The 24,720-nt window shown below is 51.0% G+C and overlaps 1 protein-coding gene across 3 annotated transcripts in view; it reads left to right on the forward strand.

Moving 5' to 3' along the window:
* The window catches only part of srgap2 (SLIT-ROBO Rho GTPase activating protein 2), a 230,400-nt gene that overhangs the window by 180,736 nt on the left and 24,944 nt on the right, over positions 1-24,720 (forward strand). For all 3 annotated transcript variants that reach the window (XM_060845267.1, XM_060845268.1, XM_060845269.1), the window contains 7 exons: positions 623-653; positions 1,751-1,811; positions 4,017-4,094; positions 5,504-5,638; positions 11,675-11,780; positions 16,430-16,654; positions 18,653-18,732. In XM_060845267.1, coding sequence (XP_060701250.1) covers positions 623-653; positions 1,751-1,811; positions 4,017-4,094; positions 5,504-5,638; positions 11,675-11,780; positions 16,430-16,654; positions 18,653-18,732 — 716 coding nt within the window. The remainder of the gene's footprint in view (positions 1-622; positions 654-1,750; positions 1,812-4,016; positions 4,095-5,503; positions 5,639-11,674; positions 11,781-16,429; positions 16,655-18,652; positions 18,733-24,720) is intronic.

Below are 24,720 nucleotides of genomic sequence, written 5' to 3' on the forward strand. Positions count from 1 at the left end.
CCTTCTGAATGAGCCTACCATGGGGAACCTTATCAAATGCCTTGCTGAAGTCCATATACACCACATCCACAGCTCGACCCTCATCAACTTTTCTAGTCACATCCTCAAAGAACTCGATAAGGTTTGTGAGGCATGTCCTGCCCCTCACAAAGCCGTGTTGACTGCATTTAATCAAGCCATGCTCTTCCAGATGGTCATAAATCCTATCCCTCAGAATCCTTTCGAACACCTTGCAGACAACAGATGTTCCCTTAGTTTATGTTCGGTCTCCTCGATGTGGAGAAGACCACATGGAAAGCACCAGATCCAGTAAACCAGGTCGGAGGAGAGGCAGGTTGACCTCTGTCTCACCTGGAAGGACTTTTTGTGTCCCTGGGTGGAGGTGAGGGGGGTGGTGTACAGTCGGTACACAGCGGGAGGGGGATCTGGCTGTGCCTGCTTCAGGAGTCTGGGGCTTCAGCGACGATAACACTCCGCGCTATCACCGTTATTTCCTGACATTCTTCATCGGGACTGGATTCCGATCGGAAGTACTGGGTTGGTGGAATCTAGTGTCTGTGTTCAGTGTGTGTCTTGCTGTGGCTAACTCTTTATTTCCTGTCTCTTGCCCTTTCCTGTGCAGTGGTCGATGGAATTCCAGTGTAAGGAAGCAGGTAAGTACCCGACAGCTTCCTATTCCCCGTTAACCTGCTGGTGCCCACTGCATCATTGAGTGTGAGCTGTTAACCAAACGTTTAGACATGGTTCCCCACCGAGGGGAGGGGGCAGTGTGTCTACCCCTTCCACACCCCCAGGGGATTTGCACACAGCTTCTCTTGTGTCTCTGAGCTGTCCCCTTTGGCCTCACTGCCTGAGAGTCTGTCCAGTGTCCATCCTTTCTCTTCCGCCTGTCTCCCTGGCCACTCGGAATGGGATGCTTTCCCATTTGTAGCCAGTGTTTACCAGACAGCCAGTGGTTGCTGACAGCTCGTTCCCAGGACAGTGCACTCGGTTAGCAATGACCAACACAGGTCTGTGGGTGGGGGTGAGGGGTGGCTCCCAACTATGAACGAGTTTGGGGGAGTGGGCGTGGAGAGGGCACACAGCTTTACCCCGGGAGGGAGGTGGAGTGCTGCGATGGGAGGTAACATCGAGGTTGGGAAGAGTGAAGAGTTGGTGGTCAGCGGAGACTAGATCGCAGGTAATGGGAGGGCGGGAGGATGGAGACCGATGGAGACATGGCAGAGTTGGGAGGTTTAAATAAGCTGCAGTAAGAGAGGGAGGAACGGGTCCCGATCTCAGCACGGTGAGGATGGAGGGAAAAGGGCCAGGGCTTGGGGTTGAGATGTCATGGGGGAATCATTTGGGAAGATTCAGAGGAGGAGACATACTGTCACCATGGAGACAGAGGATGATAGAGAGAGAGAGAGAAAACGAACATGAGAACACATAGGAGAGGGATTAGCTACTAGAGCTGAGCAAGTGATTGACGATTGGACAACCCACTGCTGAAGAGTGTGAAAGGCAGTGAACAGACCACCCCCTCAGATTGGCGAGCAGTCAATGGGCAAAGTTCAGTCTGGAGGCAGATGAATTGAAAATGAGATCAGTAAACGTTGTGGAGACCGAATGGATGATGCTCCTGCTGTCTCTCCTTGTTGAGATGGGTTTGGAATGTGTTGGAAGTCGCTGGGGGTTGAGGGGATTGTATAAACCTCAGGCTGAGGCCTCCCATTCTGCTGCTTATTTCTGATTGGTTGGTTGTTTCTAGGATGGCAACCAGATCATTCCTCTTGTGGTGGAAAGCTGCATTTGTTTCATCAGCCGACACGGTACGTGCGAGACCTCGCTATAAAATGGTGGCTTAATGTAGGGAAAGGGAGGCCATTCAGCCCACAGTGCTGTGCAGCAGAGGGTCCCAGACACTCCCCCAGCCCTCCTGTCACCCCATTAATCTGGATTGATACCATTGGCTTTTGACAATTAATATTGAATGTGTTTCCAGTATCCTTCCACACAGCTCACTCAGACAATGACGTTGCTGCAGAAGGTATTTCTGAGCTCACCTCTGGTTTATTAATCCCCTTGATCTGTGATCTCTGATTCCTGACCTGCCGACTGCTGGATCAGCTTGTCCTGATACACTCTCAACCCATTCATCATTCTGACCAACTATTTAAACTCTTCTCATAACCTTTTCTGTTCTGCCTCAGTTTCTGCTGTCTCTCATCCCTGTGACCATTTGAGTGAATCTCTCCTGCTCTCTCACTCCAAAACCCTGGTGTCCTCCCTAAATGTGGTGTCCAGAAATATACTGAGTACTGCTCTGGGCCCTCATCAGTGTCTCACAAATCACTGCACAGAAATTCTGACATCTCCATTAATGTTCATCTATTTAATTTGTCCTGAGGATGTGGGTTTCAGTCCCAACTTGACAAAGTTTGAATTTGATAAATTATGGGCGGCACAGTGGCTCAGTGGTTAGCACTGTGGCCTCACTGCGCCAGGGACCCGGGTTCAATTCCCACCTCGGGCAACTGACTGTGTGGAGTTTGCACATTCTGCGTGACTTTCCTCTGGGTGCTCCGGTTTCCTCCCACAGTCACAAAGATGTGCGGGTTAGGTGAATTGACCATGCTAAATTGCCCGTAGTGTTAGGTAAGGGGTAAATGTAGGGGAATGGGTCTGAGTGGGTTGCTCTTTGGAGGGTAGGTGTGGACTAATTGGGCCGAAGGGCCTGTTTCCACACTGTGACTAATCAATCTCTCTCTACAGCCCCTTCCCCTACACACACACACACACACACACACACACACACACACACACACACACACACACATATCCCACCGTGAGGACTGGAACCCTCTCTACAGCCCCCTCCCCCCTCCACACACACACACACACACACACATCCCACTGTGAGGACTGGAACCCTCTCTACAGCCCCCTTCCCCCTCCACACACACACACCCCGTGAGGACTCAATCTCTCTCTACAACCCTCTACCCCCAACTCTCCAACTCTCTCTCTGTACATCACCCCCGACACCCCCCTGGAGGGTGCGTGTATATAACCCCCAGCCTTTCCTCACTCACTAACTGGGGACACATTTACCCTGGACCCTGAGGACTTTTAATCTCATGCCTTTATTTACCTTCAATCTATTCACTAACTGCACACCCGCCCCTTCCCCATTCCCTGCGACATTCATATCGAGTGACAACCGACACAAAGGCACATACAGTCTCTCCCTCTGCTTCCACAAAGATCATCTTTCAGCCCCTCACTGGCCCCACCCTCCCTCAGGGAACTCGATGATTATTTGTCTGTTAATAAAAGATATTGTTTTTTCGCTGTGAGTCAGCGGTGTCCCTCAGTAGGAGCTGCTGTTTGGGGTTTGCGTACCCACCCCACAGTGCTGTTCTGATGAGCCTGTCCAGTCAGGGGGACCGAGCCCTGACAATGGTCACTGTCTTTGCTCAGGGCCCTCTCACTGGGAGCAATGAGACGTATCGACAATTTGGGGAAGTGGGGGTGCGCGCGGTCTGAGGGAGGGGAGCTGCTGGGGTTGAGATTGGTACAGGACGTGCTGCTGGGGGGGTGGGGGGGGGAGTTGTTCTATATTAATTAAAATACAGGTTAGTCACAGCGTGACGGAGCGTGTGGGGTCAGTGTGACGGAGCGTGTGGGGTCAGTGTGACGGAGCGTGTGGGGTCAGTGTGACAGGGTGTGGGGTCAGCATGAAAGGGCGTGTGGGGTCAGCTTGACGGGACGTGTGGGGTCAGTGTGACAGGGTGTGGGGTCAGTGTGACGGAGCATGTGGGGTCAGTGTGACAGGGTGTGGGGTCAGCATGAAAGGGCATGTGGGGTCAGCTTGACGGGACGTGTGGGGTCAGTGTGACAGGGTGTGGGGTCAGTGTGACGGAGCGTGTGGGGTCAGTATGACAGAGCGTTTCTGGTCAGTTTGAGAAATGCCTCTCTCGGGCAGAATAGGATATTCCTGATCCTGAGTCTTACTGACATATTCTTTCTCAAAGGTCTGCAACATGAAGGAATTTTCCGAGTATCAGGATCACAAATTGAAGTGAATGACATCAAAAACGCCTTTGAGCGAGGTGAGTGCTGCAATTGCTTTTCCTTCAGTAATCCCGTGCAGTGTTTATTCTGAGCTTTCGTTTCAGTCAGACTCATTGCTGCTGTTCCTGCTCCTTGATGCTGTTTTCCCAGCCCCGTGGGTCTGATCAGAGGTTAAACAGCTCGGCTTGGCCAGTGTACCGCCATGGTTTGTGTATGCTGTGCACAGAGAGATTCCTGGATTGTCCAGTTGTAACAGCCCTCCTTTATCCCTCAGTCTGTCAGACACTGAACCAGACGATCAGCTGCTCTCACTGATATAACCGCAATCATTTACCCAGGTCACTGTGTCAGGAACCGCCTCTGTAAGGTGGAGGTGTTCCACGATGGTCTGTTTTTCCCGGGTGTGCAGTGTCCTATCCTGAACGGATCAGCATTGGGTTGGTCCTGGTCTTTGTGAGAAATTGCAGTCGCTACTGCACAGGATATTGCCTCGCAGAGACCTGCAGCTCTGATAGGATGCGAGACGGCCCAGTATTTATTACCGTCCCTAGTTGCCCCTTGAGACGGTGGGGGTGAGCTGCCTTCTTGAACTGCTGCAGTCCATGTGCTGTAGATAGACCCACAATGCCCTTCAGGGAGGGAATTCCAGGATTGTATCCTGATGACACTGAAGAAATGGCGATATATTTCCAAGTCAGGATGGTGTGTGGCTTGGAGGGAAACTTGCAGGGAGTGATGTTCCCATGTATCTGCTGTCCTTGTCCTTCTAGATGGAAGTGGTCGGGGTTTGGAAGGTGTTGTCTTTAGAAGGAGCCTTGCTGAATTGTATGCTACACATTGAGGGTGGAACACACTGCTCCCAGCGTGGCTATGACAAAGGCAGTGAATGGTTCGGCTGTTACATGGAGCTTCAGTCCAGTGGCTGCTTTGTCCTGGATGGGGTCAAGCTGCTTGTATTTTGTTGGAGCTGGGCGAGGGGGGAGGATTCCATCACACTGCTGTCATGTGCCTCTGGACAGACTTTGGGGTGTTGGGAGGTGAGTTATTTGGCGCGGTATCCCTTGCCTCTGACCTGTTTTTGTAGCCACAACATTAATGTGGTGAGTCCAGTGAGTTTCTGGTCAATGGTAACCCCCAGGATGTTGACAGTGGGGGATTCAGTGATGGTAACACCACTGAATGTCAATGAAGATGGTTAGATTCGGTCTTGTTTGAGATGGTCATAGGGATGGGAGGAGCTTCTTGGTTACTCAGAAGAATAAACAACCCCTTCCAACGCTGCCCCCCCCTCCCCTCCTGGTGCACCAATATCTTTCAAGGAGGCTGCTGCCTCCAGTTGGAGAGATCATTTGGATGATGTTAATCTCCCCAGACTCAGCAGCAAACCAAGTTCAAACTGTCCAGTTGTTCTGATCTTGTTTTGTTCTGTCGATGTTGGTGACTGTAGGTGAGGACCCCCTGGCGGGAGATCAGAATGACCATGATATCGACTCAATCGCTGGAGTGCTGAAGCTCCATTTCAGGGGATTGGCCAGCCCGCTCTTCCCCAAGGAGATTTTCCACGACCTCATTTCCTGTGTCAGTAAGTTGGATTAGTGTTGGCTGTGGGTTTTATTCTCTCCCTTTCTCTGGATCCAAACAGTTTGTGGCTCTCCCCGATCCCGATGGGTTTTATGGATTGGGAAGTGATCAAACAGGCAGGGTTGAAGATGGAATGGAGAAGGGAGGGGTTGTCAAAGGGCAGAGTGCAGCACCCCATTACATCTGACTTTGTGTCGTTACCTGGAAACCAATATCATCCATCATTCTCATTGGCTTGGCTTTCTCATGAGGGGGAGTTTGCAGAATCTGCCATCGCTCTCCTTGGAGCAGAAAGATTAGGAAGATGTCATGAAGATTAAATTAGATTCCCTACAGTTTGGAAATAGGCCCTTCGGCCCAACAAGTCCACACCAGCCCTCCGAAGAGTAACCCACCCAGTCCCATTTCCCTCTGACTAACACACCTAACCAACGGGCAATTTCCCATGGCCAAATCACCCTAAGCTGCACATCTTTCAAACTGTGGGAGGAACTCGGAGCACCCGGAGGAAATCCACGCAGACGCGGGGAAAATGTGCAAACCCCACACAGTCACCCAAGATGATCAAAATGATTTCAGAGATTGATTGACTTGCTAAAAGTGTGAGATGTCTCAGGAGTAGGCCCCTGTAGTCTGCTCCAAGGAGTAGGAAATTCGACGTTTCAGGCATAAGCCCTTCATCATGCCCGAAACGTCGAATTTCCTATTCCTTGGATGCTGCCTAACCTGCTGTGCTTTAACCAGCAACACATTTTCAACTGTGATCTCCAGCATCTGCAGACCTCATTTTTTTACCCTGTAGTCTGCTCCTCAACTTTATGTTCCAGGCTGATTGTGAGCATCATCCCTCCCCATGCTGCCCAATCCTCAGTGTCCAAGAGTCTGTCTCTGTCTCAAAAGCTCACAAACACTTTACGTGAACAAATTCCTCCTCATCTCAGGCCTCAGTGGTTGACCCATTATTCCGAGGCTGTGCCCCTCCTTCCCTTCCCTCTGTTGGGGGAGAAACAGCTTCTCAACACCTTCCTTATTGAACTCACCAATGATCTGTATCTCTCAGTGAGAAACTCAGAGGAGGATCAATTCAATCCACTCAAAGCCCCCCTGTTTATACTGACTGAGAGACTAGTAAACACACGTCTAGGTGAATAACAAAGACCCAGGCCAGAGATGGGAGATTCACTTCCTTCTAATGGCTTGGTGTGAGCTGGATGTGTTACTGGAATCAGATTCAATGCCAACCATCGAAAGGGAGTTGGGGAAGGAGGGGGAACGTGCTGTCAGATTTTAGAGTCTCACTGAGAGCCCAGAGATTCCAGAATGATCCCATCTTTTAGCCAGATCCTTACTGCCTGCTCCGATGGGCTTTGGTGAGTTGGAAGGAGGAGGCGGCATTCGGGTTGGGAATTGGACGTTGCTGCAACAGGAATCACTCAGAGCAGTTGGGGTGATAGCCAGCACCAAGGGGAAGCTGGGTGAACAGTCAGAACGTAGAATCATAGAATCCCTACAGTGTGGAAACAGGCCCTTTGGCCCAGCAAGTGCACACTGACCCTCCGAAGGGTAACCCACCCACACCCATTCCCTTATTTCTCTGCGTTTCCCTCTGACTAACGCACCTAACACTACGGTCAGTTTCCCATCGCCAATTCGCTATCCTGCACATCTTTGCATTGAGTTGTGTGTGGGGCATTCTCCTTGTGCTGTTGGGGGGGTGGATTAACACAGTTCAGCAGGAGGGTGTGAACGAGACAATAATATCAGAAAGGATTACTAAGGTGCACAAAATACCCAAGAGAGAGATCGAGAGCGCTGGGGTACAGAATCAGTCATGTCAGAGTAAGGGGAAGGAGTTTAAACTGGGCTTTCTGTGGATCTCTGTGAAATGAGGGAGCAGAGTTAAGAAGATTGGTGAATCACAGGCATGAATGGCCATGTGGAAAACTCAAGTTGCAGCGAAACACGAGAGCTGACAGGGTGAGGGCTTGGATGTTAAAAATCCCCAGATGTTAGGTATTCAAGAGAGATCAAAAATTTTAGTAGTATTGATGAGGGAGAACATTGCAATGCAGGGAAATGATTATGTCCCAGAGGATGCAAGGCCAAAATTGATTTTGGGTGAGAAGGTGGGTGCAGTTTCTGTGCTCCGTGGACCCTGAGGTCACTGACTCGAGTGAAGGCTGTCGAGGAACACATTTTCAAGGAAATTTCACAAAGATGCAAGCACTCGAGTAGCAACAACAGGAGACTGTCCACCGTGTCTTTGAAGCTAAAAAGCAGAAGGCAGCCAGCTGTGGAAATTCGAGTCTGTGTGCAGTCAGGGCTGGGCGATTCTCCCAGTCACTGGGAGGAGGAGACTGCTGACAGACAACTGGAACCATCTGGAAACAACGGGTGTGAATGTGTTGGCATTTCAGGGCTCTGACCTCACTCGCTGCAATGCAAGATACATCCCCTGAATGGGAACTGTGTTCAGGATATTCCACTGTCTCCATTAACCTGAGGTTAGATCACGACGTGACCTGGACAGAAATCCCGCACAGGCTCTGCACTGACTTAGCATTTTGGAACTTTTTCTTAATGTCATTGTTTGATGTTAACGAAGAGAAGGGGACCAATGCAATTTGCTGTTTGATCTCTTTTAGAGTTATTTCATCCCGCTGAGCTATTACCCTCGTTTTCTTTGTCTGTCTGTTTCTGCAGCTCACTCTCTCCCCCTCACTTTCCCTCTTCTCCATTAGCCCCATATCACATTTTCTGTGTTTTACCCCACTCCCCCTCCCCACATCCTGTGTTTTACCCCACTGTCCCCTCCCCACATCCTGTGTTTTACCCCACTGTCCCCTCCCCACATCCTGTGTTTTACCCCACTCCCCCTCCCCACATGCTGTGTTTTACCCCTCCCTCCCCTCCCCACATCCTGTGTTTTACCCCACTCCCCCTCCCCACATGCTGTGTTTTACCCCACTCCCCCTCCCCACATGCTGTGTTTTACCCCACTGTCCCCTCCCCACATGCTGTGTTTTACCCCTCCCTCCCCTCCCCACATGCTGTGTTTTACCCCTCCCTCCCCTCCCCACATGCTGTGTTTTACCCCACTCTCTCACATTTCCCCTTTGTGTGGATCCTGACCTTCTAACCTGAGGCTGACAGCTGAGACTCATTGATTTCTTTTGGATCCAGTTTGATAAAAGGTGACCCGGTTTGTTCTGATGGTTTAGTTGCAGCTCGCAGTCTGTGACTGCATTCCCCGAGTGTGTAACAGGTCAGACCCTGTTCTTCCTGAACCCACGTTTGTTTCTGAGCTTAGAGCCCATGCAGACACACAGCGACCTCTGGGAATAGGAGCTGCATGTTGTGGTGTTAAGCACAGATTGTGTACTCCTCCTCCTCCTCCTTGTTCCCTGTGAGGAACACTGACTGTCCGTCTGAGCTCCGCACACTTCCCATGCCCAGACTCATGCAGTTCACGTGAATACTCCAAATCACCTCTCCCTATTCCCCCCAGCAACTACACCGCCTCCGCCAAACTGAGCTAACAGCCTTCCTTCTCCTATGGCCTAGGCAACTCTGCTCCATCCCCCACCACCCCCATCCCAACAACACCCCCCCACCCCCCTCCCCAACCCAGCCTGTCATGGGGACAACCTGCCTCTCACTCCCTGTTGTATGTCTGGTCATTGAGAAACACGAGTCAGGCCTAGTACCAAGCTCACAGCCTTCTCACGTTTCTCATCACCCGCTCACCCTGCCCCCCCGCCACAATCCCCCCAGCTTCCCCCAACAACAACCCCCATTTCTTACCTGCTCAGGTCTTTAGGTGACTCCAGATCCTCAACAGAGTGATTTCCCCCGAAATGGCCAAGCAAGATGCTCTATTGGAGGGTAATTAGAGAAAGAGAGAGAGAGTGCCTTTGAAATAGCTCCCCAGAGCCTGGTGTCCCACCCCAAGTCCCCAAGACATGGGGGAGTCATTGACACTGCTCCAGCTCCCTCAGAGCCAGCTCTCAGGGTGAACAGAACCTCACACACTCCTGTTTCTTTTTTTCTCTCTTTTCAGTAGTGCTTATTTATTCCCCCACCCTCATGTGTGGGTGCAGGTGTGAGACACAGTGAAAGGCACAAGGTGCACAAATCTTTATTCAATTCCCACCACCAGGAAGATAGGAAAACACCCGGGTGGCCAGTGACAAGCAGTGCCCCTCACATCAAAGGGCAATGCTGTGTGATCAAACAGTGAAGGGGAGGGCAGGGAGTAAATCAAAACAGAGTTGGAGGGGAAAATGATGCACTCCACTCCCTGCGGCGCCCACCTCTCCCTGAACAGCTCGAGGGACACTCCTGTTTCTATCTGTCAGCCAGGGCTCCCTGACTGGACCAGATTAACAGCCCCAATCAGGGAACTCAGATTCTGAGGCCCACCTTGCTGACCCTCAGTACAGCCTTTGCAGTGACACCCACATCCCATGAAACAATGCAGTAAACACAGGATCTGGAGGACTGTTCCATACAGAGTAGCCAATGTCCACATGCACAGACCCACCAACAAGGGTCTTGCTCTGAGAGCAGTCCCAGGAGGTATTAGCTCAGTCAGCTCCCAGCCCCAATCCGTTCCCTCATCCACGGCTTTAAGCTGCTCTCTGAGCTGGCAAGTCACAAACTCATCAAGGATTCCAACACTCGTCTCCTGTCAAAATGTATAAACAACTTCCTGTGACAGTGACTTTGTTCATGCAGCACCTTTAATGCAGTGATAACAAAAGGTGCTGGAGATCACAGTGGGACAGGCAGCATCCATGGAGAGGGAGCAAGTGAACACTTGGAGTCGAGGTGACTCTTCACCAGAGCTGATGTGCACCTTCAGTGCAGTGCTGAGTCTCACAGGAGCATCCATTGACTGGCCATTAACAGTCTGGAAGTAATCATTCTTATCTCACCATTTTATCTATATTCCTGTGTTCATGGAGCAAATAAACAAGAGAGAGAGTGAAGTAGAAAAGGGCAAAAGCTTTAACTTGTGAATGAAGTCAGTGGTTTGTTCCTGTGATGGAATCATTGAGCAAGAGTCTGGGAATACAAGGATTCCAAATGTGTTGGATTAGTTTTTGACAATTGAAACCTGAAGCAAGCTGAGCAACAGTGGAGCGTTAGCGTGGGAAGATTGGTTAATGCAGAACCTGCCTTCAGAGTTCATCAGGACTCTGTTCAATGTGAGGTTCGGGTGATTGTGACCCTCCCTGTCCTCTAGGTAAAAGGAATGAGGTGATTCCAGGAAGGTTGGTTAAATGTGGACAGTGGTTAAACTTGAGGACAGTATGAGAGGCCTTTACACAATGTCCAAGACCATCAGAAACGTGCCTTTCAAAGATTGGAGGTTGTGAAGAAACGTCAGATGTCTGGCGTCCTGCAGTGTTACTCCTGTGTAGACAGAGTGTGCAGGTCCTGCCTCCTCCCCTCCTCCTTACCTCTGCCTTTCCCATTAATGCGGAACTCCAGATGCTGGAGCTGAGTTCCTTCAGCAGCTCTCAGTTTGAGGATGGTTCAGCCGTACTCACCACCACGGTAAGCAAGGAAAACCAATCTGTGTGGAGCACCCCATGGGGAGGTGGTGTCACCGTGATAATGTTACTGGGTTAGTAATCCCAAACCCCAAGGTAATGCTCATTTAGAGATGGAATCCACCCTGGTCTGGCCTACACGTGACTCCAGACCCACAACAATGTGCTTCTCTCTCAGTTACCCTCTGGCCAATAAATACCTGCCCAGATAACGACAGCCACACCCCATGAACAAATTTAAAGATATCTGTTCGTACTGCACAGCACTGAGGAGGGGCTAAGATCTAACTGTAACCCCCCCAGCCTTGGGTGGGGGGGGGGAGGGGATTTACAGTTTGGCCTTGGGTGAGGTGACCAGGAGCTAGATTGTTCCAGGGAGAGTGGAGGCTGGGGTCTGGAGAAAGGAGGTGCTCAGTGGATTTTGTTTTTGTGACCTAACAGGTTTATTTTGACGTGTTTCTTGTTCCCACATTTTGCAGCAATTGAAAATCTCACCGACCGAGCTCAGCAAATCCGGAAGGTTCTCCTGTGTTCGCCGAAACCCACCATCATCATGATGCGATACCTGTTTGCCTTCCTCAGTCAGTGAGTATTAATAGCACTCTCACGGGTGTTTGTTTCCTCTGTTGTGTCTTCACTTCACCCCTCGCTGCCTGACATTAAACAGCTTATATAAACGAGAACTTCTTTCTCATCAACCCCATTGTCTCCAGTACACACCGTTCCTTCGCTGGGTCGGGATGCCTCTATTCCCATCAGCATCAGCTGCAGCCAGCAATGTCTGTGAGAAATTCAAACACAGCTTCATATTCCATGACTTGACAAGTTATACAACAAACATTGAGCTTAAACCTCAAAGTGATCCCACTCCGACCACTTCTGGGAAAGCTCCACTGCAGAACATCATTGCAACTGAGGCAGGATCGAGGGAACATGGCATGGTCAGCGCTGAGGGAGTGCTGCACTGTCAGAGGGTCAGTGCTGAGGGAGTGCTGCACTGTCAGAGGGTCAGTGCTGAGGGAGTGCCGCACTGTCAGAGGGTCAGTGCTGAGGGAGTGCCGCACTGTCAGAGGGTCAGTGCTGAGGGAGTGCCGCACTGTCAGAGGGTCAGTGCTGAGGGAGTGCCGCACTGTCAGAGGGTCAGTACTGAGGGAATGGACACTGTCGGATGGTCAGTGCTGAGGGAGCACCGCACTGTCAGAGGGTCAGGACTGAGGGAGTGCTGCACTGTCGGAGGGTCAGTACTGAGGGAGTGGGCACTGTCGGAGGGTCAGTACAGAGGGAGCACTGCACTGTCGGAGGGTCAGTACTGAGGGAGTGCTGCACTGTCGGAGGGTCTGTGCTGGGGGAGTGCCGCACTGTCAGAGGGTCAGTACTGAAAGAGTGCTGCACTGTTGGAGGGTCAGTACTGAGTGAATGGGCACTGTCGGAAGGTCAGTACAGAGGGAGCACTGCACTCTCAGAGGGTCAGTACTGAGGGAGTGCTGCACTGTCGGAGGGTCAGTACTGAGGGAGTGTCGCACTGTCGGAAGGTCAGACCTGAGGGAGTGCTGCACTGTCGGAGGGTCAGTACTGAGGGAATGCTGCACTGTCGGAGGGTCAGTACAGAGGGAGCGCTGCACTGTCAGAGGGTAGGTATTGAGGGAGGGCCACACTGTCGGAAGGTCAGTACTGAGTGAATGGGCACTGTCGGAGGGTCAGTACTGAGGGAATGGGCACTGTCGGAGGGTAGATATTGAGGGAGCACCGCACTGTCGGAGGGTTCATGGTGAGGGAGTGCTGCACTGTCGGAGGGTCAGTACTGAGGGAGCACCACATTGTCGGAGGGTCAGTAGTGAGGGAGTGCTGCACTGTCGGAGAGTCAGAAATACAATTATGGATGGGGTGTGAAGAGTTATCTATATAATGCAATTGGAATCATCCTGTTCAAAAATGGCTGCTTGAATGAACTATATCAGAAATAAATAAACCGGTTATTATTAAACCCCATGTTATGCCAATGCTGGGAGTGTCTGATTGGACAATGGCCTAGTTCTTATCACATTTCCTGCAGAAGTGAAGAAAGATCAATGATAGAAATTGGTGCCATGTGTTTTTTGCTCTTTCCCCTGTTCCAGTGAGACGTGAGGGTTTCACACAGAGGAACACTCACACCACTGGAGAACACAAACTGAACGTCAGAAACAGGCACTGCACATACATCCCGAAGAGATGGTAACTTCCAGCCAGAGGACTAGCTTCCAAAGGTCGTCCTCTACCTCCCCAGCTCGCCCCACCCAACATCACCCCCCTCCAACATCACCCCCCCCAACATAACCCCCCCCCCCCCAACCTCCCCCTCCCAACCAAGAGCAGTGCCTGCATTCCTCATCTCGAACAATACCTTGATTGCAACTGTATCAGCTGGGTTCTGCTGCATCGACTGGCTCAGGGTGTGCTCCTGTGTCCGAGAGCTGTCAGACTGTGAGCCATGTTCCCGATCCGTGACGGTGTCCCCGGTCCGTGACGGTGTCCCCGGTCTGTGAGTGATGTTCCCGGTCTGTGAGTGATGTTCCCGGTCCGTGACTGTGTCCCCGGTCTGTGAGTGATGTTCCCCGGTCTGTGAGTGATGTTCCCCGGTCTGTGAGTGATGTCCCCGGTCCGTGACTGTGTCCCCGGTCTGTGAGTGATGTTCCCCGGTCTGTGAGTGATGTTCCCCAGTCTGTGAGTGTGTTCCCGGTCTGTGAGTGATCTTCCCGGTGTGAGAGTGATGTTTCCCGGTCTGTGAGTGATGTTCCCCGGTCTGTGAGTGATGTTCCCCGGTCTGTGAGTGATGTTCCCCGGTCTGTGAGTGATGTCCCCCGGTCTGTGAGTGATGTTCCCGTCTGTGACTGTGTTCCCGGGCTGTGAGTGATGTTCCCGGTGTGAGAGTGATGTTCCCTGGTCTGTGAGTGATGTTCCCTGGTCTGTGAGTGATGTTCCCTGGTCTGTGAGTGATGTTCCCGGTCTGTGAGTGATGTTCCCCGGTCTGTGAGTGATGTTCCCCGGTCCGTAACTGTGTCCCCGGTCTGTGAGTGATGTTCCCCGGTCTGTGAGTGATGTCCCCCAGTCTGTGAGTGTGTTCCCGGTCTGTGAGTGATCTTCCCGGTGTGAGAGTGATGTTTCCCGGTCTGTGAGTGATGTTCCCCGGTCTGTGAGTGATGTTCCCCGGTCTGTGAGTGATGTTCCCCGGTCTGTGAGTGATGTCCCCCGGTCTGTGAGTGATGTTCCCGTCTGTGACTGTGTTCCCGGGCTGTGAGTGATGTTCCCGGTGTGAGAGTGATGTTCCCTGGTCTGTGAGTGATGTTCCCTGGTCTGTGAGTGATGTTCCCTGGTCTGTGAGTGATGTTCCCGGTCTGTGAGTGATGTTCCCCGGTCTGTGAGTGATGTTCCCCGGTCTGTGAGTGATGTTCCCCGGTCTGTGAGTGATGTCCCCAGTGTGAGAGTGATGTCCCCAGTGTGAGAGTGATGTCCCCAGTGTGAGAGTGATGTCCCCCGGTCTGTGAGTGATGTCCCCCGGTCTGTGAGTGATGTCCCCCGGTCTGTGAGTGATGTCCCCCGGTCTGTGAGTGATGTCCCCCGGTCTGTGAGTGATGTTCCCCGGTCTGTGAGTGATGTTCCCCGGTCTGTGAGTGATGTTCCTTGGTCAGTGAGTGATGTTCCCCGGTCTGTGAGTGATAATCACTCACAGACCGGGAACATCACTCACAGACCGGGGACCATCACTCACAGACCGGGGACCATCAGTCACAGACCGGGGACCATCAGTCACAGACCGGGGAACATCAGTCACAGACCGGGAACACAGTCACAGACCGGGGGACATCACTCACAGACCGGGGACAATCACTCACAGACCGGGAACGTCCCCGGTCTGTGAGTGATGTCCCCCGGTCTGTGACTGATGGTCCCCGGTCTGTGAGTGATGGTCCCCGGTCTGTGAGTGATGGTCCCCGGTCTGTGAGTGATGTTCCCCGGTCTGTGAGTGTGTTCCCTGGTCTGTGAGTGTGTTCCCGGTCTCTGACATTAGTGAACTAGTTGAGTGTTTACACCAATTGGTAATAGTTTCGGTTGTGACCATCACTGAGAGTCACTTCCATTTGATTGGTTGAATTGCAGTTTTGCCCGCTGTGATGGTGGGATTCCAGACGCTGCCCCCATGAACATGATGCTGCGTCTCTGGGTCACTGGTCCCCCCTCATCTCCTCCAGCAGCTTCAGTCAGCGAATTGTTGTCTGCAATGTAATGTAACCTGGTTTGTGCCCAGCAAGCTCACACAAACAGGAGGCTGACTGTGAGGAGCGAGTCACTTCCCAGTCATGTTAGCTCAGGGATTACCGTCTGGGTTACTGGGGGAGATGGCCCTGTGCTACAGTATCCAGTGTCTCTGCTGATGAGATCAGACAGGGTCTCGGGTGGGGGTGGTGTTGCCATGGGGTATTACTGATACAGAGGGTCCTGGGCACAGGATTTAGAGTCTCACCATGGCACCTGAGTATGGCAATGATAGCCATGAAACCATGGTTGGAAAACCCATCTGGTTTATGGATGTCCTTTAGGGAAGCAAGTATACAGTCCTTCCCTGATCTGGCCTACACGTGACTCCAGACCCACAGCCGTTAGAAATCACCGATTCAGCCACTCAGTTCAAGATCAGTTAGAAGGGACAGCAAATACTGGCCGCACCCAATGATGACCAGTTTCTGTGGAAGAACAATGGAAGAAATTATCTTGTGATCATAAAACCCTTTAGAAGTTCAAGTCTCACTCCTAAAGAGATTCCCAGTCTCTGATGGCAAGGCCTCAACACTGAGCAAGTTTCTCACAGGCTGGAATAGGAACATCAGACCAGGAGGAGGCCATTCAGTCCATTGAACCTGCCCCTCCATTCAATATAAAGTAGGTGAACATTTCAATGCCATTTACTCACCCCCATTCCCATAATCCTGTACATCCCTGGCAATCAGAAACCCATCCAGGTCTATCATCAACATACTCCAAGACGGAGCCACCCCCTTTGTGGTAGAGAATTCCAGGTGTTCACAACTATCTGAGTCAAAGGACAATTCTCCTCATCTTGGACCTCAGTGGCAGTGCCCCCCCATTAGTTTTCAATAACACCCCCCAAACATCTTACCTTTCATATTCAGGAGCTGACTTTGCTGATGGAGAGGTGTCATTTTCTGACAGTGATGGTTTTGTTTGTTTCTTTGAAGCTTATCGCAGTTCAGTGAGGAGAACATGATGGATCCCTATAACCTGGCCATCTGTTTTGGACCTACCCTGATGTCAGTGCCTGAAGGCCATGACCAAGTCTCCTGTCAGGCTCACGTTAATGAACTCATCAAATCCATCATCCTGCAGCATGACAACATCTTCCCTGGACCGAAGGAGCTGGATGGGCCTGTGTATGACAAGGGGGCGACAGCAGAGGATTACTGGTGAGTCTTCCCATGTCTGTGAGTGTGTGCAGGAGGGGTTAGGTGTGTGTGTGTGTGTGCAGGAGGGGTTAGGTGTGAGTGTGTTTCAGGGAGGAGTTAGGTGTGAGTGTGTGTCAGGGAGGGGTTAGGTGTGAGTGTGTGTCAGGGAGGGGTTAGGTGTGAGTGTGTGTCAGGGAGGGGTTAGGTGTGAGTGTGTGCAGGAGGGGTTAGGTGTGAGTGTGTTTCAGGGAGGGGTTAGGTGTGAGCGTGTGTCAGGGAGGGGTTAGGTGTGAGTGTATGACCATATGTGTATGTATCTGTGTGCGTGTATGACCATGTGTGTATGGCCGTGCGTGTGTCCATGTGTGCGTGTGTCTTGTGTATGCACGCTTCTGTGTGCAGCGTCTGTCTGTGTGTGTCCCCGTGTGCACATGTCAGTGTCCCTGGCTCCGGTTCCTCAGACACTGCAGAGCTGAACAATATAAGAATGCAGGGTCTCCCGCTAAATGACCTCACATCTCGGTCGTGGTGACTGGAGTTAGGCTCAAAGCTGGTGGGGCCAGTTGTGGGACGGGGGAATGGGGGGATGTAGGTGGAGGTGACCCTGCAGGACCGGATGAACGAAAGGCCAGGTTCAACTTAGAAACTTTACCCTCCTCAGGTCCAACCCACCATCCTCTTACTGTCGCAGTTTAGACAATTAACAAGCGCTCGCTCAGAAGACCAGCTAGATTAACATTCCGAGGGTGGGACCTGATGACATTATTAGTCTCTGAGATGTAGGGTTAACTCAATATCATCCCCTTCCAAACACCAGCCTCACCCTCCATCCCATTTCCATTGCTCCCCGCTCCAACTTCCCCTTTCTGACCTCTCTCTCTTTCTCCAATTCCCAATCTCATTCCCGAAGGGAGAGGCTGGTTAATTGCCAGTCCTGCTCCATCTGGGTTTGGGGAGAATTGACATGGAATTATTTGAAGTCAGTGCCGACTCCACCTCCCCAGACTCGCTGGGCCCGTGACCTGGCGACACACTCTGTGTCTGCAGGATGGCTCAGGGCCTCAAATCCTCACTCAAAGCCACATTCACCACAACTGCCCCAATGGGGAAGAGACCTCGCTCCCCCCTTGCTCACACTCTCTGGCACACTCACGCCTAACCTCTCCCTGACACCGAGTAAAAAATGAGGTCTGCAGATGCTGGAGATCACAGCTGAAAATGTGTTGCTGGTTAAAGCACAGCAGGTCAGGCAGCATCTCAGGAATAGGGAATTCGACTTTTCGAGCATAAGCCCTTCATCAGGAATGAACCCTGACACCTCTCCCTGACACCCTCACACCTAACCCCTCCCTGACACACACTCACACCTAACCCCTCCTGCACACATGCTCACACCTAACCCGTCCCTGACACACGCTCACACCTAACCCCTCCTGCACACATGCTCACACCTAACCCGTCCCTGACACACGCTCACACCTAACCCCTCCTGCACACACTCACACCTAACCCCTCCCTGACACACGCTCACACCTAACCCCTCCCTGACACACGCTCACACCTAACCCCTCCTGCACACACTCACACCTAACCCCTCCCTGACACTCACACCTAACCCCTCCCTGAAACACACTCACACCTAACCCCTCCTGCACACACTCACATCTAACCCCTCCCTGAAACACACTCACACCTAACCCCTCCTGCACACACTCACACTTAACCCCTCCTGCACGCACTCACACCTAACCCCTCCCTGACACACACTCACACCTAACCCCTCCTGCACACACTCACATCTAACCCCTCCCTGAAACACACTCACACGTAACCCCTCCTGCACGCACTCACACCTAACCCCTCCTGCACACACTCACACCTAACCCCTCCTGCACGCACTCACACCTAACCCCTCCCTGAAACACACTCACACCTAACCCCTCCTGCACACACTCACCTGTCCACCTGAACACCAAAGGCCGGTTTGGATTCTCATTTCCATGTGTTTCTCTGTTTCAGTGAGAGCCCTCATGGAGACCCCGCCTCTGTCGAAGATGTTGGGCAAGATGTTGGAACCGAACCTCATACAAGCGAAGACGGTACGGTCTGTTTTATTCTCCCATCGCTCACGGAGGGACTGGGCTCCTGAGGGAAGCGGGGACTCCCCAAGGGAACGGCTCAGGGAGTGCTTTAATCTGGGTAATGGCCAGTGAACTGTCGTGCACTGTGATAGACATCGGACCCTGAGTTGAAAATCAACTTTGCACAGTGTTGCTCAGTGAAGTATTTCAAAATGTCACCCGACAGTTAGAGAGAGAGTGAGGCTGTGATGGTGTAACGTTTACTGGGCACTTTGAAGGTGTAAGGACTTCCTATAACATTGCTGCTTTTGTAACCACAGTCTGTCACATCCCCATTCCCCAGGCTTCAGCTGCTGAGTTAGAGGGGTGTCTACAAACCTACAAAAATGAGAATCTACCAACTTCTACTACAGCCCGACAGAGTAACCACAGGAAGCCCAATCCCAGGGAACCAGGGCTCTCAGTCTCAGGATATAGAGTAGGCCGTTCAGGACTGAGATGAGGAGAAATGCCTTCACCCAAAGGGTGGGGAGCCGGGGGAATTCTCTGCCTCAGGAAGCTGTTGAGGGAAAACATTGAAATCAAGAAGGAATCAGATACACAGAAAATCTTTTATTAGCCAGAACCTTTGGGACCAGGAGTGTGCTGGTTCATCAAATATTCCAGATAATCAACAGGTCCACATTATCGATGTAAAAACCCACACTAAGGAATAGAAATGTAATGCAGGGGGTGTACACGTCACTGGTATACTTTATTGTCAGCAAAAATCATAATGCAGTGTTGCTTTAAAGTGCACGGTGGCTCAGTGGTTGGCACTGCTGCCTCACCGTGCCAGGGTCCCAGGTTCGATTACAGCCTTGGGTGACTGTCTGTGTGAAGTTTGCACATTCTCCCCGTGTCCTCCCACAGTCCATAAGTGTGCAGGTCGGGTGAATCGGCCGTGCTAAATTGCCCGTAGTATGAGGTGCATTAGTCAGAGGGAAATGGGTCTGGGCGGGTTAATGTTCAGAGGGTCGGTGTGGACTTGTTGGGCCGAAGGGCCTGTTTCCGCACTGTAGGGAATCTAATCTAATCTAATCTAAAACTTAGCAGCAGAGAGCTACTCACTCACCCTCAACCGACTACACAGACATCACGACAATGCAGTAAATGTCCAGTATTTTTTATAAAAACTATTGCTGGTTTATTGAGAATGCCGGTTCCTAAGGTGCTGGTTAAAACAAAGTTTGCTGTAAAACAAAAACAGAAATTACTGCAGAAACTCAGCAAGTCTGGCAGCATCTGTGGAGAGAGAAACAGAGCTAACATTTTGGATTGAGTGAAGAATATTGTATATGTTTCTGAGTCAGATGGTGAATGGCTCGGGGGTTATGTTCCCATCTCTCTGCTGCCCTAGATGGTCATAGCCGTGAGTTTGGAAAATGCTATTTCCGGAGTCTGGTGAGTTGCTGCAGTGCATCTTGTAGACAGGACATCCTGCTGCTCCCGAGCGTCAGTGATGGACGGAGTGAATGTTGAAGGTAGTGGACAGGATGCTGATTAAGAGGACTGCTTTGTCCTAAAGGTGTTGAACTTTTAGCATCTGATTGAAGCAACGATCTCATTAGCGTCACGTTTCGAGTCTCTTCAGCAGACCGCAGTGAAGTGTGGAGGGGTGGTGTGGTGCTGCTGGTGTTGGGCTGTAGAATGCTGGTGCAGAAAAGATGTTGGTGGTTCAAAGAGTTCCTTCCTGTAGCCAATCATTTGAACACAATATCCTACTCACTTGTCGAGATGTCAGTGCTCAGCTTACTGCAGGGTTCCAGTGAATTAGAGGAACAGTATCTCATTTTCACACTAGGCATCTTACAGGCTTCTGGACTCAATATTGAGTTCAGCCCCTTCAGATTGTGAACCCAGTCCCACTCCTTCCCTTTCTTTCAGCTTTACCTGTTACATTCCCAGTCACCATGGCGTCTCTCTCTCCCCTCCCTCCACCCCAGTGGGATTGTCTGTTTCCAAGCTGGCGGTTAGACACACACTGTTCTGCCATTCTCACATTCTGATCAGTTATTCTGAGCTATCAACATCTTTTCTCCACCAGCACTCTACAGCCCACCAACCCGTCCCCCAACTAAATGTTGTCCTCTCCACACTTCCCATCAGCTCTGATGAGGAGTCATCCAGACCCAAAACATTTGCCTGCTCTCTCTCCATGGATGCTACCTGACACGCTGTGATCTCCAAAATAGGCAGGCAGAGGCTGAACGAACACAGTAGACCAGGAGGTGGAGAAGTCAACATTTTGGGTATAACCCTTCCTCAGGACCTGCTGTGATTTCCAGCATTTGTTGTTTTTAGTACAGATTCCAGCAGCTGCAGTAGGGCAGCACTGTGGCTCAGTGGTTAGCACTGCTAGCTCACAGCACCAGGGACCCGAGTTCAATCCCAGCCTCAGTGACTGTCTGTGCAGTTTGCACATTCACCCCGTGTCTGCGTGGGTTTCTTCCCGGTGCTCTGGTTTCCTCCCACAGTCCAAAGATGCGCAGGTCGGGTGAATTGGCCGTAGGAAATTGCCGGTAGTGTTCAGGGATGTATAGATTAGTTGCCTTGGTCAGTGATATGTATATATATCCTTGGAGGTTACTCCTTGGAGGCTCAGTCTGGACTTACTTAGATTAGATTACTTAGATTACTTACAGTGTGGAAACAGGCCCTTCGGCCCAACAAGTCCACACCGACCCGCCAGAGCGCAACCCACTCATACCCCTACCCCTACATTTACCCCTTACCTAACACTACGGGCAATTTAGCATGGCCAATTCACCTGACCCGCACATCTTTGGACTGTGGGAGGAAACCGGAGCACCCGGAGGAAACCCACGCAGACGCGGGGAGAACGTGCAAACTCCACACAGTCGCCTGAGTTGGGAATTGAACCCGGGTCTCAGGCGCTGTGAGGCAGCAGTGCTAACCACTGTGCCACCGTGCCGCTCACTTGTTGGGTCGAAGGACCTGTTTCCACACTATAAAATTTCTAATTCTAAATTTGCTGGTACTTTCTCATTAAGCTCTGCTGACTTGACCTGTTTGAAGTAACTTGCAATGGCTTCAACATGATGTTTTGTAGATCCAAGTTATTTTATGTATCATATAGATCACAATGTATATATAAGTATTCTAAATTATATGGAAAATGTGAGCCCAGAATAGTACCTCTGGATCACTGAGGTGGGTGTAGCAGATCCTGTTGTGATGGAGGAGTTTTGGCTGGGTGGGATATGTACTGGTGGTCCCTGGGTGCGTTGGTATTTACAGGAGTCCTTTGGGTGTGTTGATGTTTGCAGCGTTTCATCACAGCAGCAACTTTGCAAACTGTTAGTCTAATGATGCAGGATATTCATCTCTGTTAGTCATCACAAGCTTTCTCCAGACCTGCCATTCAGTGTTGTGTTCTCAGGCTGTCTATCGGGGAATGTGAGCTGTTGCTGATTGGCCATCCCCAAAAAAGATAGAGCTGGCGACCAGTCACCGCTCCCCTCCGTCCTGCCCCCTCCTCTATCTGCTGTGCTGTGCAATGTCCTGCTGCTGTCCTGTATTCCTTAAAGAGGTCTTTCCCATGTGTGGACCCTGCAAGCTGGGAGAGGAGGGATTGTTGACTGGGATTACTCACTTCCTGACCAGAGTAAGTCCTGCAGCATTAACAGGGAAACAGGAATACTGTGTGAATGTCTGTGAGTTTGGTAATATTTACTTCGCTCTCCTCCTCTTTCTGCTTAGCACCAGTTTCATTGCAACTGAGGGAACAGACTGCATGCCATTCATAAACTTAAATAAACTGCAGGTTCTGGCAATGATGCAAGGAGTTAGTCAGACTCACGGCCTCCATTTATTTATTTAGCTGCTATACCTGATACAGTTCAATGATCTCCTTATTCTATACATGAACCCAGTGTTTGACTAATCCACATCCACCAAACAGTTCACTGCCCACTGGCCCAACCCTGAGATGCCACATTACCCAAGTGGAGCTGTGCTCTCTGAGCCTCCAAAGGCATTTCCCGTTCAAGAGCCCATTTGGCCCATCGTGTCTTTGCTGATAGCCCGAAACAAATCCCACTGCTCCCCACATTCCCTGTGGCAGAAATTCCCAAAGTGAGCCAGGCAATCAGGAGCGAGCCATTGTGTGGTCAGTGGAAGGCAGTGAGGTGGACACCAGGCTCGACGGTCACAAATTCCTGGGATCTGCTCCCACTTTTCCTGAAGGCCGGAGATCATCTGTGGGCCCCCGTGTCTGGGTTGGATTTCATGTGGAAGGGAGCAGAACCGGAACGGCCAGGTCACCCTCTCGCCTCAGCGACCCCTAAAAACCTCCGAGGTGCTGGTGTCAACTGAAAACAGAGAACAGACTTTTTTTGTTGATGCCAGGATCTGTAGGATATAGAACAATGGAGTGAGGAATAGAATAACTGTGATTGGATTGAGATAGCAGAGAAGGTTGTTGGGCCGAATGGCTTTCTGTTCCTTATGTTACTGTGACCCCGAATCATTGTTTTAAATGTTTTTTTGTGGGGGGAGGGGAGGGATGATTCATGTTTAGGTGAGAGAAGGTTAAAATAATCATGTGTACCCTCTCCCTTGATAAGCCCTTGCATGAGAAGCACATGAAATTGAGCAAAGGCCACTTACAAAAACAAAAAGGGGAGAACTTCAAGGGTGTCCTGTCAGCAGGAAGAGTTTAATGCTGCATTAACGTGAGGAGTGTGTGCACATCAGCTGCTGTCAGGTTAAACCTTTCAGTGAAACTGAGCCAAGAATCTGAGGGCAATGGGTTCAGCCTGCTTCACTCACAGGAAAAGACTTGTACGTACACTTCAAAGTTTACCCGAGTTCCCTGCAGTGAGACATTACCGCTGGTGCAGTGCCTCTTCAGGATGCCCGGTTTGGGAATCTTAACAGAGTTTATAGTGAGGCTGGAGGACTGGAATCACGGAGGAAGGCAGGGCTGGGATTGGACAACGCAGCCTCACAACCCGTGGCTGTGAAACGTTCCGATGCCCTGAGCTTGATCAGCTTCCTGAGCAAGGTCAGCTCTTTGTCTCCAATGTATCCGTGCTGCAGGCATCGTTTCCATGGGGAATACACCTCCAGGCAATGAGACTGTGTGGTTGTAATTTGCAATGAGCTGGGAGCACAGGTTCCTTCCACATCCACCTGCGATGTCACTTAACTCAGCCCACTGCCCCAGACTCGAGATTCTTGTAGAGAGCTCCTGGCTCCATGCAGGAAAGGGGAAAAGGCCGTTTCTCAGAGGAACTTTCTTTAATTGAGATGCCTCAACCTAACGAGCCATAGCACTGGGGACAGGTCAGCCCAGAGTCAGAGAGAAGGTGATGATTGTAAAGAAGCAATGACATTAAGACAAAGGAGCAAAGGTAGGCCATTCAGCCCATCAACTCTGCTTTGATATTCAGTGAACTCATGATTGATCCTCAACTCCACCTCCTTGCCTTGTCTCCATAACCCTTGGTTGCTTTCCTGATTAAAACCTTGTTTCTCTCAGCCTTAATGACCCAGCATCTGCAGTAAAGAATTCCACAGATTCACTCCCCTCTGAGAGAAGAAATTCTTCCTCATCTCTGTCTTCAATGGACGACCCATTGTTCTGAGATGATGGCCACTGGTCCTAGACTCTCCCACAGTGAGGAGCACTCTCTCTGCATCGCCCCCTGTCAGGTCCTCAAGAATCTTGCTGAGGGAAGGCTTCTGTTTTGAGTTGTGGAGGAGGGAATTGGAACTTTTGGCAGAATGGGTGAATATGTTTTTCACTGGATTTCCACCTGACTGTTTCCAGCCCCATCTCAGTCTGTCTGCTGCTGAGACCCTCGTCCAATCTGAACAAGGCCATGGGTGAATAGTTATCACCTGGACACACTAGGAGTAGGAATAGGGCACTTAGAGTCAGAGAGATGAACGGCACAGAAATAGACCCGTCCATGCTGAGCAGATATCCCAAACTAATCT

This window comes from Hemiscyllium ocellatum, chromosome 26 (assembly GCF_020745735.1).
Source record: "Hemiscyllium ocellatum isolate sHemOce1 chromosome 26, sHemOce1.pat.X.cur, whole genome shotgun sequence".
NCBI lineage: Eukaryota > Metazoa > Chordata > Chondrichthyes > Orectolobiformes > Hemiscylliidae > Hemiscyllium > Hemiscyllium ocellatum.